Below are 19,995 nucleotides of genomic sequence, written 5' to 3'. Positions count from 1 at the left end.
AGTAACAGCACAACATCACAACTGTAATGGTGTTGACTAGGGATGCACCATATGGATTTTTTTCATTTCATTTCCTGCTTCTCGTGGCTGATACTGACACAATAACCAATAAGTTCACATTTCTGTTTTGTAAAAAGAAGTGTATAACCGGTAGTTCATGTACACCTGAGGGTATGAAAGGCTGATTTAATATTAATATAGCTGACGTAACCAGATTAAACTGACATCACTGTTGCTAACATGACAAAAACAAAGAACAGTTCTGACTCTTCCATACCTGCCAACATTAGGCTGTGAAAAAGAAGAAGATTTCCTGGGGTACTGACAAATGACCTCCCTTTACCGCCTGCCTCCATATAACTCTACTCTATTAATATAATGAATTCAAGGATGAAAAAGTAAAATGACTTTTAATTGGTCTTAAATTATATCTAATGGTAAAATAAAATTAAAAAACATACAAATAAATGAAAAGAGTGTGTAAAAAGTTTAAACTTAAGTAAAAATTAGGCTACAGTGTTTCCCCTTTGCTACTGGGTGTAGGCTACATGTGCAGTAGCCTACACAGAGTAACAGCCGACTCATATGAACGGGTCCAAGGCAGGTTAAATGCGCATCTGCAGGTCTGCCTTACATCTCCTGTAGGACATGTCTTTATCGTCACACATCCAGCACCCTCTCACCATCCCACAATAGACTAGCCTACAACTACCAAGTAGAGTAGCGATGTGCTATAGATTCACCTCACACAAACAAGCGTCTCTGTCTTACAAACACATGCAGCGAGAGGGAAAGAGGTTGTCAGTGTCAGAGCAGAAGGGTTCATTACAGTTGAGAGAATATCCTTTTGATCATCTACAAGTAACGTCACAACACAAGGGTTTACAGGTATGAGGAGAGTGTGTCCTTAAACCCAGTCAAACGTGTACTGAACTGTAAATAATTTGTGGATCTAAGTAAGCCATTCACACAAGGTGCAACAAAGGTATTTTTTTGAAAGTGGACCCCCCAAAAAGCTGATTAACCATTCACTATAGTGAAGAATAGACAGGATCTCCAACCACAGTAAATGTGCTGTTTGATTTAATAAAAAAATGTGTTGACTTCATTTGGGTGGCTGGTCAGAGCAGAAGGCTCCAGACTGGGATGCCAGTTAACGATACAAATGAAGGGCTAACTGTAGCATCACACGGCTAGTGTTATCTAATGCTTATGAATGGGTTCAACAAGCCGTTTTGGTCTGAGATTGTTGGAACCATTTAAAGGCTCAGTGTTGGATGTGAGCTCTGGGGACGGTACTTTAGCGCTGTGTCTACCCCGTTTAATGGCAGCAAGACATTTGCCGATCTTGGAGGAGGAGTCAGACTCTTTGTTGTGTGAAAGACATCCACACCGGCAATGACATACCTGGCTCTCTACTCAGCTTGCTGCGCTTGTTATTCGTCTTCTACCCTGTGTTTATTGGAGGCTCACCAACATTAAAGGTGTTACCTATTGTGTCCGGGTGTGCAGATGCTGCCCTTGTTAAGTCAGTGAAAGCAGTCTGGCTCCATATTATCGTTGCTATTTATCGCCTTTAATTTCATTATCAGAATAATACAGAATAATAAAATCACCTGATATATATATCATGCTTCCCTAGTGAAGGGATGATGGTGACATTCGCTAGTTCCAGCATCTCAGCTGTAAGGATGTGTTGCATACTTTGTCTTATGTGATAGGAAACTGAGACTCTGAGTTTTCGACAAACAAGCAATGCAAAGACGTCACTTTGGACTTTAGGAAATTGTTACTTTTTGCTTTTGTCAAAAACAGCTGACTAGAAGTGAAAATAATCATCTGACAAATCGATGAAAACACAAATAACTGATTTGTTTTTGAGTCCTCACAGTCAGACGGCAAAGCTCTTTTCGGGAGATTCCTTTGATCGTCGAAGCTTATCACTGCACCAGCTGCTGCTGTGGCTGATATCAAACTATTCTCATCACAAACATGCGAAAGATAAATGCTCTTGCTGTTTTCAGAAATAATCTATAAACCTAAAATCTATCCAGCCTCCCATAAAGTGCAGCATGTTGAGATGAAACTATGATGAAACTTGTATTTCCTAAGCATCCACAGTGTAAGCTAAGGACATCTAATCTCCCATTCATGCCAGTGGCTATATAACCACTTATTAACTTAAATACGTATAAATGCTCTAAGCTTCTGGCTGAGCTGCATCTACAGAGATTTCATGAATTCGGTTCTGACACGCTGTGTCACGTTGTGTTAAATTACTAATCTGACTGCTGCAGCGAGTGGGTTGCTGTGAGTCTGGAGGCTGCATCCATCCAGACCACAGAGAGCTCCTTCACTGTGAAGCATCAGAGTGCAGGGGCAGCTCATGTTAAAACAGGAGGTGTGCATCAGAGTATTTCTTTCATGGTTAAGTGTAGGCTGCACGACAGACAACAGGCTGTAGTGTTTTGTGACACTTGCTCAGCAGTTTTACTCTGACTATGACATCCTGTGCGTAACTGTGATTTTGCATTAAGAGATTGAGGTGGCAGCGTGTTCAGGAGATGTTGACGATTATGTTCAGATAAACACAGACAACAGCATATTAAGACGAGTAAATCAGTTCGTGGGTGTACTGAGGGTGGGTTACTTAATGGCTTCTGTTTTGTCAGCTTGTAAAACGTGCAGTCAAACTACCACACACAGCTTTTAGGAGCTGCTTGCTCAGCTAAAATAATTTAATTAGCTTGGGCTTCAGCGCAGAATTAAAGTGTCCTGTAAAAGTCTAAAGACAGCTGCCAGAGCTTTTTCCCACTGGTATGGATACACTTATTGTGGAACTGCAGAATGCTCATTCTTTGTGGTGGCAAAATCATCCATACACACAAATCATAGACAAAATATCTGCTATTATTACAGGTATACAAATCACCACACACAACCTTTCACGGAGTCTTACATGTCTCTTTGTACCATGACTGGATGCATTTTTAGCATGGTCACTGGCTGGCCTCCAGTGAGAAAGCTCTTATATAAGCCACCCAAAGCCTCGGCTCTAAAACTGCTACAACACACAGGGCTCAGCAGCTATTTTAAGCCTGCAGTGATTCTGATTTTGACTTCCAAAAAGAAATGATGTGCACGAGGAAAAATAAAGCTGTTATGGTGAGCCAATCAAATTTGTTATTTGGCTTATTGGTGCTTTTGGCAGGAATCGTTTTCAGAGTTGGTTATTCATGTCCAAGCCTATCTGTTGACGAGCTTGAGTAGGTAGAAGACTTCTGTTGCTGTGGAAGTGTGGGCATGGATCTGGGAAAGGGCTTCTGTGTGACCACAGTGAGGCCTCAGTCCACAGAGGCACTGTGGGCAACGATAAGGTCAAATGTTTTTCCCACTGCCTGAGCAGAATCGTGCACATTTACATTTTAACAAGAGCTTCCAGAGTGCATCAGGCAACAATCCAACCACAAATACGTCATCCAAAGGATTAATACTCACATACACAGATATCTGCACACAGGTATACAAGCGGTCACATATACAAATACAGAATAAATCATAGATGACTTCACGATAAACACACATGCATACACACATGCTAATTCTAAACTATGAGCTGCATTTTATGGACCAGTGAAGCAGAAGAGGCACAGACACAGTGTCAGTTAATGAGTCACTGCTCTACTAACATGTGCGAGCCTCGTGTGTGTGTGTGTGTGTCAAAGAGAGACAGAAAGAGAGATCAGTAATGTCTTGACTCCAGATGTTTTGTGGGCCTTTCTGTCAACTCAATTTCCTCCTGTGCTCTCACACTGCATGCAAATTTGCGGTTTGTAACCGAGCTGAAGTGTGACATCTGTGTCCTGTTTCATGCACCGCTGCGGCCGAGAGTGCACAGCAAGGGGGCCTCCCAGAGCAGACTATATATCACTACTGTGTGTTTTCTTAAACCGGACCCATTAATCATCTAGCTGTATTGTTTGAAGTCTTCTCGACGAAGACACAACATTGCCATTTGCACTCTTTCACACACCAGAATGCCCAATGAGTCAGGATCTCAGACCTTTTGCAGATGATGTCATCAGGGCTGAGAGAATATCATTCGTATCATCTACAAGTAACGTCACAACACAAGGGTTTGCAGGTATGAGGAGACAGGTGTTGTATTTTCATAGCCAGCATTTCATCATACTTGAAAACCACACCCTGTACAAACGCTCCTCATTTGTTTGTGTGTCCTTAAACGCAGTCACACATGTACTAACCTGTCAATAATTTGTGAATCTAAGTAAGATATCCACACATACTGCAACAAAGTTATTTCTTTTAACTGAACCCCCCAAAAAGCTGATTAATTATTCACTATAGTGAAGAATCGACATGTTCTCCAACCACAGTACATGTGCTGTTTGATTTATTAACAAAAATGTGTTGACTTCATTTGGGTGGCTGAACTAGTAACCGTTGCTAAGTCTCTTTTTTTTTAAATGGGGTCACGACCCAGTATGAGTCACTGGGGCATCTGGTAGTCGCCTCCATGAGGAGATTAACATAATTATAATGTTTTTAACGAGCTTGGGCCAGAATGAGACCAAACAGATACACTACAGAGTGATTTGACTCGATTTTAAGATAAGATACGATATTATAAATTTAATATTGGTTGGACCAGGACTTAAATATGACTTACCATGAAGGTATGAGGAGGGACGTGGGCCAATTTTCTACATTTGCAGTTATTACTGTTGAGTTACTGAGTTACAGCTCAACAAAGGAGGTGACTTATCAGCCAGCGCTACTCCTTGCAATGTTCAAGATAATGGTTATTGTCATGTGTAAAAAATTACAATGAACTGCTTGTGCTCAGTAACACTCTTTGCCTCCACAAAGGGCACACATCCCCTGACAAGAATAAAAAAAAAAAAAAAAACATTACCCACAGTATACGGACAATCGACAAGTAACAATGTGCAGTGTGGATGCGTCAACTGCTCAGAAACCTAACTGCCTGAGGAAACAAGTGCTGTGTGACTTGATGCTCCAGTAACGTTTTTTTAATGGGTGGAGTGAGAACAGAGCATGAGCAGGATGGCAGGTGTCCTAAATGGTGTTTTAGGCTTTCCTTTTGCAATCACAGGTATATATGTCACGAAGTTATGGTAGTCCTGTGCTAATATATTTTCCTGATGTCATTACAGTCTTCTGCAAGTGTCTGCAGTCCTGAGCAGCCAAACCACACAGTATTGCAGCCCGTTATGTAACCCATATGAGGATGAAAATAACAAGTAAATGTTTGAAACAATGCACTGTGTGGTGATGATTTTACTGTGGCAGTTTATGGAAGATGGGGAGTGCTGATTGGAGAGCTGTGTGACACACACATCTGCACTAACCAGGCAGGGTTACAGATTATAACCTTCTACACAACTGTGCACTTTTATCACAGCTGGGTCCTGGACTGCACACACACACACACACACACACACACACACACACACACACTAGATTAACATGCAGGACCTCATTAGAAAGTTGAAGTCCTCATGTGACTCCAGGACTGAGAGCAGCCATGTGAATACAATTACTTTTACTTTAAACAGCACTTCAAATGAAAACAACTCTTGTGGTACACTCCATCAATCTCTTTCACACACACACACACACACACACACACACACACACACACACACACACACACACACACAGCCTACTTCTCATACAGAGGGACCAAACAGTACAACAAATACACTCTTTCCGCTCATCTCCCCGCTCCGCTCCTCACTGACCTTGGCGGACCGGCGGGCTCCCAGTAGCGGCAGAACAGGTGCAGTCCGTCGGCGTTGACGATGTGCTGCAGGTCGCTGTAGGGGACTCCCTGCGGGCTCCGCCGCGGAGAAGCTCCCGGCTCGGGCATGGAGAGGTCTGCAAGAGACACACGGACAAACCATAACACATCGCTGCCGTAGAGGTAGCTGAAGCCGGCGACGAGGAGGCAAGTGGCGGCGGTCAGTGCGTTCATTGTTGGAGCCTGGGCTTTATTTATTTTTAGCGCGTGCTTCAGGCACGCAGCGGAGATGACACGGTTTGTTGGTCAGGCTATGCCGGATGTAATCCTGAGCTGCACACACACATAACACACTAACACACACACACTAATACACACACTGAGGCAATGTTGTCAGAGCGTCCGCAACGACAGGCGTTACGTCACATGACCATATGCTGTGCTTTGCACAAGGTCTCCCAACCTTTAACTGTCATTACCATGATGATAATAGTGACACCTATTAGTGCATTGTTGCCAAATGTTGTATGCCATGAGGTTTCTAATGAGAAAAGAACAATGCTCTGCACCTCACTATACTTCAACATAATATGATAGGCTACTACAACTGCATAACGGACTGTGAAAAACAAATCATAAAAACTAAATAGAATAGAATGACCAATGATAAGATGATTTTCAACAATTCAGTAAATACTATATGGAAACAATAAAAGGGATTCTAAAAAAAAAAAAAACTACTAAGGGACTGTTCTTTACTTTTAAGGGGGGAAGGGTGGTGCAAAAAAGGTGGGGGCATGTCACTTAGGTTTTTAAGCACTACGGAGGGACTTTTGTTTTTTTTTTTACTGTTAAATGGTTGTATTTTGCATTTATTGTACTGCAGATTTTGCCATCAAGTAGTCTCGCTCACCAGACCTTTCTCAACAAAAGAAAGGTCTGGCTGGGCTGACTCTCACTCTGAGATTGGAGGAAAAAAACGCCCCGGCTGCTTGTAACTATTTCTTTCAACCAATCACAGTCGTTCTTGGCGGTGCCACAGCAACAGTGCACTTGCAAAAATATTGCCAAGGAGAAACAGGTTTTGGTGTAACACGCCCACAAAAATATCGCCTACAGGACGCGAGCCATGGCAGAAAAATGGCTACATCCCCACAAGATCAAACACCGCAAAAGTTAGTAAAGGACGTGTTGAAAACTGCAACCGGAGGTGGTAGGGCGGGACTTCAGCGGGTGGCTCATTCCGCCCAATGAGAGGCTGATCTATGCAGTGAACTTCCACCCACTCAGACTAGCCATCAAGGCATTCATTTATTCATTTTCCATAATCATTTATCCTGCCGGGGATCGCGGCAGGGCTGGAGCCTATTCCAGCTGTTACTGTGCAAGAGGCGGGGTACACTTTGGACAGGTAACCAGTCTATCACAGGGCTGACACATAGAGACAGACAACCATTCATGCCTATAGCCAATTTAGAGTCACCAATTAACCTAGCTTGCATGTCTTTGGATTGTGGGAGGAAGCCGGAGTACCTGGAGAAAACCCATGCTGACATGAGGCGACAATGCTAACCACTGCATCACTATGCTGACTCCTTCAAGGCTTGCTTTCTTTAAACATTACACCAAACTGATACCATTTATCATAGCCAGAAACTGTGAAAACAGAAATGTTTGTTGTAGTTATCATTGAAATTATTGTTATCGTTACCATTTTCAAATTTGCAACGATCCTTGGACTCATCATGGCTACAAAGGCAACCATCAGAAAAAAAACTAGCTAAATCTGCGCTTAAAAAAGTGACCATCCATCCATTTTCAACCACTTATCCAAAGCAGGGGCAGCAGGCTGAGCAAAGCACCCCAGACATCCCTCTCCCCAGCAATGCTTTCCAGCTCCTCCTTGGGGACCACAAGGCATCCCCAGGCCAGACGAGATATAATCCCTCCAGTGTGTTCTGGCTCTGCCCTGGGGCCTCCTACCAGTTGGACGTGCCCGGAAGACCTCCAACTGGAGGCGCCCAGGAGGCATCCTAGTCAGATGCTCGAACCACCTCAACTGACCCCTTTCAACACAAGGGAGCAGCAGCTCTACTGCAAGCTCCCTCCAGATGTCTGAGCTCCTCACCCTGTCTCTAAGGCTGAGACCAGCCATCCTCCTGAGGAAACTAATTTCGTTCGTTTGTATCCACGACCTCATTCTTTCGGTCTTTTCCCAAAGCTCATTACCATAGGTGAGGGTAAATCAAATACTTTGTCTTCCGACTCAACTCTACCTTCACCACAAAGGTCCGGCACAGCACCTGCAACACTGCAGACACCATGCCGAACCATTGATCCATCTCTCGCTCCATTCTACCCTCACTCATGAACAAGACCCATTAAGATAGTCACATTTCATAAATATCATGGCCAAAATTAAACTGTTTGCACAAACTAACAAGAGTGGAAAAACCAAGCCTTTTTTCAACTTCAGGATTTGTCTTCAACTTTTAACTTTCAAACATCGAAGGGTACATTTTAAAAATCTAATTACTAGCTAATTTACGGTGGAGGGAGGGTCATGCATTTTCCGTTAGTCATGGGAGACTCAAGGTAAAATATCTGTTGCCTCAGAAGGATAAAAAAAAAAGAGATGAAGTCACATCCCAGCCACTCCCCCTCCTCTGACAAGTAAAGAACAGTCCCTAAGAGAGGAGGATTTCATTTGAATGTTTGAATGTGTGTTATTTGTTTCATTTTCACGAGCTCTTTCTCTTTCAGTGTTTTTTAAAATATCATTTTTCATGCACATGCAAGCTACTTTAGTAGGCTACTCTATCAATTAATTGGATGTGTAAACAAAATTATTCCTCTGCCTCTGCCAGACATGGTAAAGCTGCACACATAATTAATCTTGATGCACCTTTATGCCCTCCCCTTCCCTCTCTCCTCTCCCCTCTCTGGCACTGCACATGAGGTTTCCCTGCCTGGCATCAGGTCCTGCTGGATACACAGTATAGCTGCATCATGTTAATGGCATGTGCAGCATTACAATGAGAACAGTGTGTGTGTGTGTGTGTGTGTGTGTGTGTGTGTGCCGCCCGGAGATATAAATAGCCTTGGTGTGAAGCTATTTTCTGAGGTGATCGGGTGTCGTCTTTCAGGTTCAGTCACCTGACAACCTGCCATTCATAATTGAATAGGTTATAGAAACTGACAATTAGTAAGTAAACCCAGGAGTAAATAAACTATGTGGCCGCTCGTTGGTCATGCGTCTTGCTTGAAAATGCAAATAGACTTTTTTTTTTATCCTCAATATCTGACAACATTTCTGCTTTGCAGCCAATTCAGTGCGGGGATCTCTGTCTCATTTCAGCAGCAGGATCATAACAGTGAGAAGTGTGCATCACACATGTGGGAATAACCATTATCATTTAACTTATATACATGTGAGTGCATCATAATTGGAAACTGCTCTCATGACGTGTGCGCAAAACCTCCCTTTTGTTTTCATCCCTGCTGCAACCATCCGTTTGCACCTTCATGCACATGGGGAAGACTCCTCATAACTGGACAGCCTTCATGCTTCCAGAAAGCCTTTGCCATGTCAGGTGTCTCTCATAAAGCTGACATTGTAGCCTTGTCAAGAATCGATTAATGTGGTTGGACTGCTGATACTGATCGATGCCAGTGCGCTTATAGTAGTGGAAGACGCGCTTCAGCATCAATATTATGGTCTGCGGATCTGATATGAAAAAGATGAATGGAGGAAGAGGAGATGCAGCAGCCTGTGTGCGAACAGCCTATCACTGCAAAACTACAAGTTGCAAAGCGAAAGCAAGAAGAAAACAGCCTGATGCTGGAGATGAATCCACTCGAGTCCATAATAAGGTCAAAACTGGTCCCGCGGACGCACCGTTTAAGTCCCTGTGCGTAAAATACAACATGGATATTATAAAGATGGGACCAACCTGTGCAGGAGCGTCTGCTGTGAAGTTTCAGCTTCTCCTCGGACTCTCTAATCTCCCCCTCTGTCTCTTGGCATGTATGTCTCTCTGCCTCCGATGCTCTGCTCTCGCCACCCGCCAAGAGAAGAATGCAGTCAGCGACGTTTGGGTTGAAACTAAATAAGTATTCACACACACTCCCTCTCCCTCTCTCTCTCTCTCTCTCTCTCTCTCTCACACACACACACACACACACACACACACACACACACACACACTCACTCTCACACACAGTTTCCCCAGAGGCGGAGATGCAGCTCTCCTCTCGCCCCTTCTGTAAAGCCTCATTTACTGTAAAGAAAGACATTTTGTTGCCTACATAGCAGACCCATTGACATCCATTTATTAATAGGATCATATCTGAATCTCTCTCCTTATTAACTGTAAAGCTTCCACCTGATGAGAGAACTATTCCCAAATTAAAACTGCCACCTGTAAATATAAGGAGGTAAAACTGTTTGGTTTTAAAGCAGCATTCATTGATTTTTTGGTCACTTGGGGGCAGAGGAACAAGCTGTAAATGCTACACTGACATTATATGACCTTATAAAGTTGATATGGTGAGTGTTTGTGAATTATCTGTACACACAGCAGAGGCAGGGAATAAGACAAATATTGCATGTAACAACCTGTTCTTAGTTCCAACTTGTCAAATACAGATGCTTTGTCATGCCACTTGGTGTCTGACTAATGACTAGTTTCATCACGATATGATATTGTATCACTTCTTTGGACAATGATACGATTTTTGCCAATATTACAAAGTCTGTCACGTTATGATTTCGATTCAACATGAGATGATATTATACACCCATTTCACCAAACCGATCTCACTCCTAAGTCTTTCACATCTGGCAGTTGGGCAGTGACTTGCGGATCAGACACTGACAAAAAAGCTGTCCTTTAAGGTCAGTATGGCAGGTTACCGTTATAGTTTAATGGTGCCCAGTGGCGTCAGGGGGAAATGCAGTGGGACAGGAACCAAAATAAGGTGGCGAAAGTCCAAGTGAGGTGGGTGGGATGGGTGGGTTCTATAAACACCCACTTTCACCCAGGTCCCACGTCCAATGGGATTGTAAAGCCAAGCCCTGTTCTTTTTTACTAAACCTAATCACGTGTGCTAGTTTTTGAAGGAAAAATCATCGATTTGTGGTGCTGTACCAATGCAGTGCATTTATTTTGAAAGAGACAGTGTATAAACTGTAAATTTCCTGTGAAAATGGAAGTCTATTTTGCCAGACCACAGTGCATGTAACAGGCAGAACTTGACACTGCGTCCCACGTCAACAACCAACACACCCAGGGTACCTTATACATCGTATGTGGACGTTGAAAGTCCATGACCAAAACGTCAATATGTGACAAGGTCGGAGTGAGAATGTGTTGATTTAACAGTCTGTTACAGAAGAACTTATTGTCCCTTTCTTTTTTGCTTTTGGCCAAAAAGGATAAACACACAAATCAAGCTAATTAATTGTGCCTGGTTAAGTGCAGTAAACTAGTTTGACTCCACTAACACACATAAAATACCAGTTAGCTTCCTGACAGAAAACCCTTTCTGGAAGAAATGTTTCCACTTTACATGATCTTTTTCCTAAAACTTGAAGGCAAACTTTTCCCAGCAGCCAAAATACATGGATTAACAACATCATTTAACATAAGTATAAAATTTGGCTCAATAATAACTGAAGGTTCATAGGCAAAACAGCTGCATAAATTAGCCTAGCGGCTAGTGGAGATTTACTCTACTCATAGCTTAACAAGTAACAGGTATTATTTATACTTTTTCTTGCTCAGAACAGAACGGCTGAATTTCAGCCTGCATGGACGTTCTTTCAGCGTAACATTGTTTATACACAGCAGCTAATACTGCTGTAGTGAGAAGTTAGTGGAGTGAGATGCCCAGCCAGGCAGATATCGTCCTTTTTTTTTTATCTCCTAGCGGCATTACTTACAATTGTCTGTTGATCCCTTTTTTCTCCATAACAGAAAATGTTTCCACTCTGCTGATTTATTGATTTATTTCTGAGTAAATAACATTATCCTCATCATCTTTCCCTTTTCCGCTTGGCGTAACCAAAGATGTTGATGTGTATCAATGTTTTCACTTTCCATTGACGATGAATCAATATATTTATCCAGATCGATGGATCGTTACACCCCTAATACCAACCCACAAGACACCGGGCTTTGAACTAACTCCAAGTGCACGCTCAGTGCAGCTGATGTCGTATGAGTGGCTGTATACATGCCATGTTTTTTGCGCCCTCTAATCCACTATTTTTAATGTAGGTGTGTGGCAGATGTGCCCAAATGGCAGAGCGACACATGTTCCCAAGTGCCTATTTTTTAGGGTACGATAGCTGTGCCCTAAGGTAACTGAGTTCAAGTTTTGGACTGCTGCAGCAGGAATCATGACGGGAATCAATCAGTCACAGCCGACAGATCGGTTTGTACGGCTCAAACAAACACCCAGGACATCGCTGTTCATGTCACGTGAAAAACCAGAAGTCGACATCATTTTAACTCAAATAAGGATCTCTTTCTAAACCTGACCAAGTAGTTCTTGTTACCTAAACCAACATGTCCTGTGAGCACGTTAGTTTATTTTGAGAAGACACTGTATGCACATAAGGAGACACATCCAAAACTGACACTAGAGGAGTACCTAAAGCGTCATGGCATGGAGTGCTGGGCCGCTGATCTAGCTGCCGTATTTGACGAGTTCGGAGTGAAAACATGTTGGATGCAAACAATGCGTGTTTCAATTGAAAGAAATTCACAGAATGCTTTTAAGGTTTTCTTTGGTGGAAGTAATGCTTTCAAGATGTTTGTCAGAGATGAAAGATACACACATTTTGTTTGCGCGACTAACACTGAATGTAAATGTAACTTTTGTTTGCTCACAAGAAAAGTCCACGGGACACTTTCAAGTTAACGTGGCAAACTTGTTAGCAAACATTTGCCTATTTACACATCCAGCAACTACAGACATTAGCATTTAACTTTCTGACCACCAGACAAATGTCAGGCTAATATTTACTCTTGGCTCTGTTTAGCTCTGGTTTATCAGAGTGTCTACGCTTGTTTACAGCTGTAAATTTCCCCTCGGGGATTAATAAAGTATATAAAAATTAAATGAGATTGATGTGTGCGGTGAACCAAAACAGTGAAGAAATAAACCCAAAGAATATAAAATGCTCCATAGAGCTAGTGAATTGATGAGAATTCTTTGTGGGTTGAGCACTTTGAAATTGCATACAGTGCACAATTATGATTTTAAAAAAATGATGAGTGCAGCTTTAAGTTTAGGGAACGATCTATCCTGGTTTCAGACCTCTGAGCCACCAATCTTGCTACTCACTAAGGACAGAATTATGACTCCTCCAAAACAGAAAAGCCGTTACATGTTGATGACAGACTAAATAATAATAATAATAATAATAATGATAAAAAAAGACAACGGAGCAACTAAACAGCAGCTGAAAATCTTGTTTTTGATGTCCTCTAGTGGTTTGACTCCCCACCTTGCTGCAGTGATGTAGAAGCATACTCCAGCACGTGGTCAGTACACTGTGACATCACTTTTGCATGTAGTTACAGGTGCAATGCTCTTTAAGTTTTTGCCCCGAGGACTTTGAAATCCAGCTTTTACGCATTACTACTTTTCACAGGGCCACAAGCCTTCCTTGACAGGAACAGGAGTGTTCGGGCAAACAGCACACTGTCATTTGTTTGGTAAGTAGAATTTCATTGTTGTTTTTGGACTCTGTGAGTAAATCCATGGAGAAAAAAATCAGTTTTTGTTTAAAGGGGGAAAAAAAGTATTTGAAATGAGAACCATTACTGGAATTTAAGGTTGTTGGGTTTTTTTCAAATTACGTCTAAATATGATTCAGAGTGTTCCTGTTCCAATAAACAATGACTCATTATACCTGGTTTTAGTTAACAGAGGAACAATGTGGGTGCAAATCTTTGTGGTGGAAACAAATGTCTTCCCACCTCTCTAACTGCTTACAGACATTTTATTTTCTCTAAAACGCAAACAAAAAACAAGCATGACTAACTGAAATGAATCAGAATTATGTTCCCATGTCCATGTGATGTTACACTGAGGACAAAAGGTCATGATCATAACATGGACTCCATCTGTAAATATGCAGTTACATAAGTGACACAGGATTAAGACAGGTGAATTGTATGCTACAGTACGGGAACATCTGCTGTAGTTATGGGCTTGATTTCCACTGTGGCTGCTACATTCTCTTGTTTGAGCTGCTGTAATGAACATCTGCAACATCTGGAAAAAGAACATGAAAATGTCTCAGAGAACAACCTCCTTTTAAAGTATAAACAAATTCACTGAACACGTCTGCAGATAAACAAAGTGCAGACTGGAGTCTGAGTGTGAATGAAGCAGCTGGTCCCAGTAAGACAGGAAAGGAGAACACCCTGCATCCATTTCTGAGGCATCAGTTTCATCAGTACGACTTTATACTGTAAGTATTTACAGATTTCCTGTTATTGCATCACTAAAGCAAAACACTGCTTGTGTTTGGAAAGGAAATGAACGTTTCCATTCAATGAGAAACTTCTGACTAAGTAATATCATATTTATTTTTCACATAAGCACATAAATATTGGCAGATTTTTATAAATAAACCATGCATGCAGGTATTTACTAATCAAAGAAACTCTAATTACTTAATGTTAAAAATCCATATTAATATACTGTAACTGCACATTCTCATTTATTTGCATTGTTTCTATCTTTATATATTGTGTTTGTTACAGTGCGCGTTTCTGCAGGTTTGAGAGTGTGTGACAGACGGGAGTCCCGGATATCCTCATAAAGACGGAGTGTCTGGCACCTCTTCACAACATTCTCCATCGTTCCTCTCAGGACTCACAAATGTGTCGCTATGATCTCCTGTGAAACACAAGTACAGGAGAGATCAAAACAGAGAAGAGGAGCCAGAGAGAGAAGAACAAAGGTACCAAGTGAGACCGAGGATGGGAGATTTTCAAAATATGTTCCAGATTTTTTTTTTCTCCTCTCCAGTGGCATGAAAGTCTCAGTCGAGGTTAATGAGGAGGAACATGACTGTATACAAGTTGCCTGAAACTTTTCCTCAGCATGCTGCAATCTCAGAAATAATGGTTGAGTCAAACTATTTTGAATTTGATATCTTCGCTCGGCACCACAGGGATTCTTGCACTCACTCATTTTATATATTGTATTTCTGATGTGCCTCTGGGTTGAATGTAAGGCTCTGCTTGCCATCTGATACGCTGAAATGCTTCTGTGAAATTAAGTGGCCCGATGGATTTCCAAAGCGTCCTCTTGCTTCTCTCATGTCAAACCATTTCCATGTGAAATATATTCATACAGTCTATGCTGCATATATGATTGCATATGCATACATGTATTCATTAATTTGCACATGCCTACATGCATGTTATCGTGTGTTCTTGTTCTCTGCACAGTTCCCTTGACCAACCTCACGCTCCTCTCACAATCCACTTACTTACATCCTCTGTATTTTTGTATCCCTTTTGTGTGTGTGCCAGTGACTGGATTTGTGTATGTGTGAGCTCTTTCTCGCTCCCATGAAAAGCCCTTGCTCCTGTAAACTGTGTTTCATGGACCACTGCCACGTCTTTGTTCTCTGTTAGATTTCTCCTATGGGAGGAGAAACATAAAGTCACGCACCCAGCTAAATACTAAAACAGAACAGGCAGGATCAAAAGCACGCACGCTGAACAATATGCAGACATCCATGCAAGCACAGGTGTATAAATAAGATTAAGATACACACACGCAATGTCCGTGTGTTAAGGAGATTGATGGTGTGTGCTGGGATGAGCAGTATTTCTAATGTTTAGGTATCTGTGTTTAATGGTATATGAAAAAAACATATGGCATTTGCATCAAAATACATTAAAGTGTTTCTCATTTTGTATTTTATTGTAACGCATTTCCACCCAACCCCCAACCATCTCATTGTGTGCAATCAATTTGCAGTCCAGGTCACGCTGTAGACTAAGGATCAATGCACCGGTCCAGAAACAATTCAATCAGTGTCCATTAAGATATTGAGCACTTAATTCATCTTTATAACACTGCAGGCTGCTGAGAGAACGCAGTCATTTTCCCCGTCTCGTCAGTGATAAGGTAGGTTAATTAGAAATGTGATGTTTACTCTTTAATTATTAATTAGATTTTACCAATTCCTCATGTGTACCACAGTCAGACCTCTTCATCTAACAGTGAGGCAGTTCACAGTATAATGCATGTAGACACTGTTGCTACATTCACAGTTTTACATACATTTTCACTGCAGTACTTTGCAGTTAACTTTGGTAACATTTACATCTCAGTTCTCTGCATTCTGTATAGAGTCAGGGGGCGGGGTGTTTTATCAGGCAGCCAAGATTCAGAATGTAAAACTCTTTTGTTGCAGAGGAAATATTATGTAATTGAGGCCTGGCTGAATCATTAGTACAATGAACACCTCACCTCTGCTAGGAAAAAGAAACAGAGTAAAACTGACTACATAAATACTTAATGCTGCTCTGATGAGTATTTGTATATTAACAATAGGTCAAATGACAATGTGTAATGTGAGAGGGGTCGCTCATATTGACAAACCCACCAAGAATGAATACCTGACTTCAGTTCCCCTCAGCTCTATGATGTTTTAAAGCAGTGGTTCCCAACTGGTGTAGCCACGGGGTCCAGATGTTTCCTTAGTCATTAGTTCAAGGTCCACACAGTTTAATATATTCAATGTCATACTTGTGTTTGGCCATGTCATTGAGCCAGTTTGTTATTGCTGTCAAGTAGCTGTCTGTTATTTTGCATTCACATCGGGCGCAAGTTCACAATTTCGTGTAATACACTTGTTCACTTGTTAAAAAAATCTGAACTTCAGCAACCAATCATGCTGCACTAGCCAATCAGCATTGAGATCCTCTGACGATGTATGATGCTGAGGACGTAATGGCGGAAGTTCATTCATCGATTCAGCGATTTCACGTATGTATGATGTGAGTTATTCGCTAGTATGAAGCAAGTCAACACAAAATATTTTAGTGTTCAAACTCACCAAGTAAGGTGACATGAAAATTGTCATCACGTTTGATGTGAACACATTAGCTACTCAATCTACAGCAGGAAATGACACTTCAAAATAAAACCTCTGTGTTAGAAATTCACTGGATTTCAAAACAGAGGTTGTTTTTTTTACAATCTTGACACTTACATAAGTCACTTGGAGCCCATTCAGAATGGACCCTAATCTACTACGTCTTTACCACCCTCCTGGAATAGATGACATAACGATGGGGTTTAATCATAAAGACTCTTTACATTTCTCATACTTACGTGCACATGTAAATTAATATTCTTTTCTCTCAGAACACGTCTCTCCTGATTCAACTGTTTACCAACATGTTCACTATATCACCTTTAGAAGATGATATAAGATGATGATGTTGTGTGTCCATCTTGTTGCTCTGCCCCCAAAGATCCTAAGAACTAAATTAATTCCAAGGAGCATCACAGTAAGAAACACCAAATTACTGATATTGACTTTAGTTGTTCTTTTATCTCAGACATGTTAGGATGTTACATACCTTGACATGTTTTGGCGGAAACATCCGCCTTCCTCAGAAGTGTCACTTGGTGGTGGTTGTGACGCATCTTTATCAGCTGATCTGTCAATCAGCCGATATTAGGGAGGCCACCTGCTGTCCATCTGCTGCCTCTCCAGGATGCTGCTCCAGGTGTGGGAGAGCATGTATGCCCCCTCGTCCCTGTTCATCGTCCCTGGGTCCCGCTTCCTCATTTCAACAGCCAGTTTTTGACAGGACGGTCACGCCTCCCTAATATCGGCTGATTGACAGATCAGCTGATAAAGACGCGTCACAACCAGCACCAAGTGACACTTTTGAGGAAGGTAGAAGTTTCCGCCGAAACATGTCAAGGTATGTAACATCCTAACATGTCTGAGATAAAAGAACAACTAAAGTCATTATCAGAAACTAAAGACATAATGAACACCACTGAACCAAATTACTGAACTGAAAATTCTGTAGCCATTCATGGTGAGTTAGAGGTCGCCTTTAAACAACTCAAGAATAACAAAGAGATTCTAATATGTGTATGCTTCTAGACAACACGACCTCCATGATGCTCATGGGTAGCCTTGTATTTAGTGCATGACAAACTCAGAATTAATTTATAGTAATGGCTGTAACCCATCAGCATATTTTTTAAATGACCACCTCCTTAGACTCGTACATCAAGTAGTGTTGACGTCACTCAAAGTGAGCTTGAAACTTGTCTTTGCACACTTCAGTTCTCTATTCTGTGATGTATGACGATGTGTCTGTCTGAGTGCATGTGTGCGTGCTCACAAAGTACCTCACCTTTTCTTTGCTGTGTGTTCTGGCAGACTGACAGTGCAACACGGCGTCATGGACAGTGGAGAAGAGACAGGACTTTGTCACTTTGTCATTAAAAAAACCTCCAGTCTGCAGGTTGTCCACAACACCAGCTAGAAAGAGGGAGAGACAGAGAGGCAGTAATGAACCACAGGGAGAGTCGTGTACAAAAAGTTTTGGGAAGACAGAAAGAGACAGTGAGTGTGTCTATGAGATGAGATAAGAGGGAAACAGAGAGAAATCGAGGAGGATAAAGTAAAATGTTTGGAGTAGGAGACATAAATAATAGACAGAGAAAGAGCTGTGAGTGGGAGGGGTAGTCCTTGTATTAATTGAACCTCGTTAGAATTCCTGGCGATACAAGCATTCTTCGCAGTCCCTTTGCAAGCTCAAACACCCGCAATAAACCATTTTTTCTCATTACAGGCTATCAACTCAGTGCAGGCCAATTAGAGCTGCTGATCCTGAAATAAATTGGACGGCTCCTAACATTGCGGTCCGTAAGATCTTTTTCCCCACATTTTTTTCCCATCCAGCAAGTCAGACCTACATTTGTGGGCTAAAAATAAACACAGAGAGTAGATGTTTTATTACAGTAAAAACACGACCGTCCCCAACAGATTTCAGTATTTTTTTTTCCTTTCCCGAGGACTCATTAGAATTCTTCTCATGACCCACTGTCACAGATCATACCAGACTTGGCAAACTTGGAACAGTGTTTGCTGGCCATTGACTGAACTACTTCCATCACAGAGACGTTACAATAACAGCGACAAACAGCTAAGATAACATCTGGTTTTGTTGAATGGATTTAAATTGTGTTTGGCAAAGCAGGTCAGGAACGTTAATGTAAAAATAAATCCTTATGTGGGACATAATAACTCCAGTGGGATTTTGTGTTTTTTTCTGAGGAACTGCCGAGGGATCTCTAACATCTACAACAGAATATCCAGCATTATTTTATAACAGAAAGGAAAATGGAGTTGTAAGAGAATCAGCAGGGAGGTTCAGGGAATACATTTTTTTTTGTAACACTGATACATACAGAAAGCAGATCTGCAGTGATTTGAACAGCTGTAAACAGGAGTAGAGATTTTTTTTAACTTTTATGATTAATTTTATATATAGAAAAAGTCAATTCTGCAAAAATCCTTACAGTTGTGTTCTGTTTTATTGTTTTCTAGTGATGTAGAGGGACTTACTTTGGCAGCCAGCGAGAACCACATCTATACCAATTTCCCCGTAGTCTCTCTGGATCTGAAACAGACACAAAGCACAGAGCAAAGGTCAGCCTGGGGATCATTTCATTAGTCTGACAATTCACTTTAAAGTAATTTAATGCCTGAGGAGCTAAATGATAAGGAAGGGGAGGGATGAATGGAGGAAAGTCCTAGTTGAAGAGACACTTTTGTAGCAAAGATAAGAAGATCAGAATTAGTAATCTCATGTTTGCCTTATTCTCCTAGGGCCAGTTCATAATATTTCTTTGTGAGAAATTTTGCCTCCAACCTAGTGAGGTAACCAGCTCCTTTCACTGTGTCCTACTGTCGACAGACTCGTGCAGTGTAAAATCAGATCATGGTTGCTCACAAAATTATGGAAAAGGGCCAATTATTGCCTGTTGTCTTTTGCAAAATGACAGTAGTTTGTTTTGCTGCCCCCAGATCTATGACACCTGTAGTATTAATCCACATATATTACCATCAGTAACTATAGGTTTTGCCAAATCAGCCAGGACTGAAATCTTCAAGACTGCCACTTAAAAATATCAGG

The 19,995-nt window shown here is 41.6% G+C and overlaps 2 protein-coding genes across 4 annotated transcripts in view; both read right to left on the bottom strand.

The window, feature by feature from the left end:
• Window positions 1-9,868, bottom strand: part of mgll (monoglyceride lipase) — a 55,183-nt gene extending 45,315 nt beyond the window's left edge. Inside the window, exons 1-2 of one of the 2 annotated variants that reach the window (XM_049580134.1) lie at window positions 9,739-9,868; window positions 5,787-5,922 (exon numbers count right to left, since the gene is read on the bottom strand). In XM_049580134.1, the coding sequence (XP_049436091.1) occupies window positions 5,787-5,914 (128 nt within the window). In that variant the 5' untranslated portion in view covers window positions 5,915-5,922; window positions 9,739-9,868. Of the gene's footprint in view, window positions 1-5,786; window positions 6,161-9,738 lie in introns of those variants that run through there. The other variant, XM_049580133.1, reaches the window with a different exon arrangement.
• Window positions 9,869-13,779: 3,911 nt separating this feature from the next.
• The window catches only part of slc26a6 (solute carrier family 26 member 6), a 30,566-nt gene continuing 24,350 nt past the window's right edge, over window positions 13,780-19,995 (bottom strand). For both annotated transcript variants that reach the window (XM_049580114.1, XM_049580113.1), the window contains 3 exons: window positions 19,425-19,479; window positions 18,208-18,335; window positions 13,780-14,704 (listed from right to left, as the gene is read on the bottom strand). In XM_049580114.1, the coding sequence (XP_049436071.1) occupies window positions 14,681-14,704; window positions 18,208-18,335; window positions 19,425-19,479 (207 nt within the window). In that variant the 3' untranslated portion in view covers window positions 13,780-14,680. The remainder of the gene's footprint in view (window positions 14,705-18,207; window positions 18,336-19,424; window positions 19,480-19,995) is intronic.

This window comes from Epinephelus fuscoguttatus, linkage group LG7, assembly GCF_011397635.1.
Source record: "Epinephelus fuscoguttatus linkage group LG7, E.fuscoguttatus.final_Chr_v1".
In the NCBI taxonomy this organism is placed as follows: Eukaryota; Metazoa; Chordata; class Actinopteri; order Perciformes; family Serranidae; genus Epinephelus; species Epinephelus fuscoguttatus.
The sequence above is the reverse complement of the archived record's forward strand: the minus strand, read 5'-3'. Positions and strand labels throughout refer to the sequence as shown.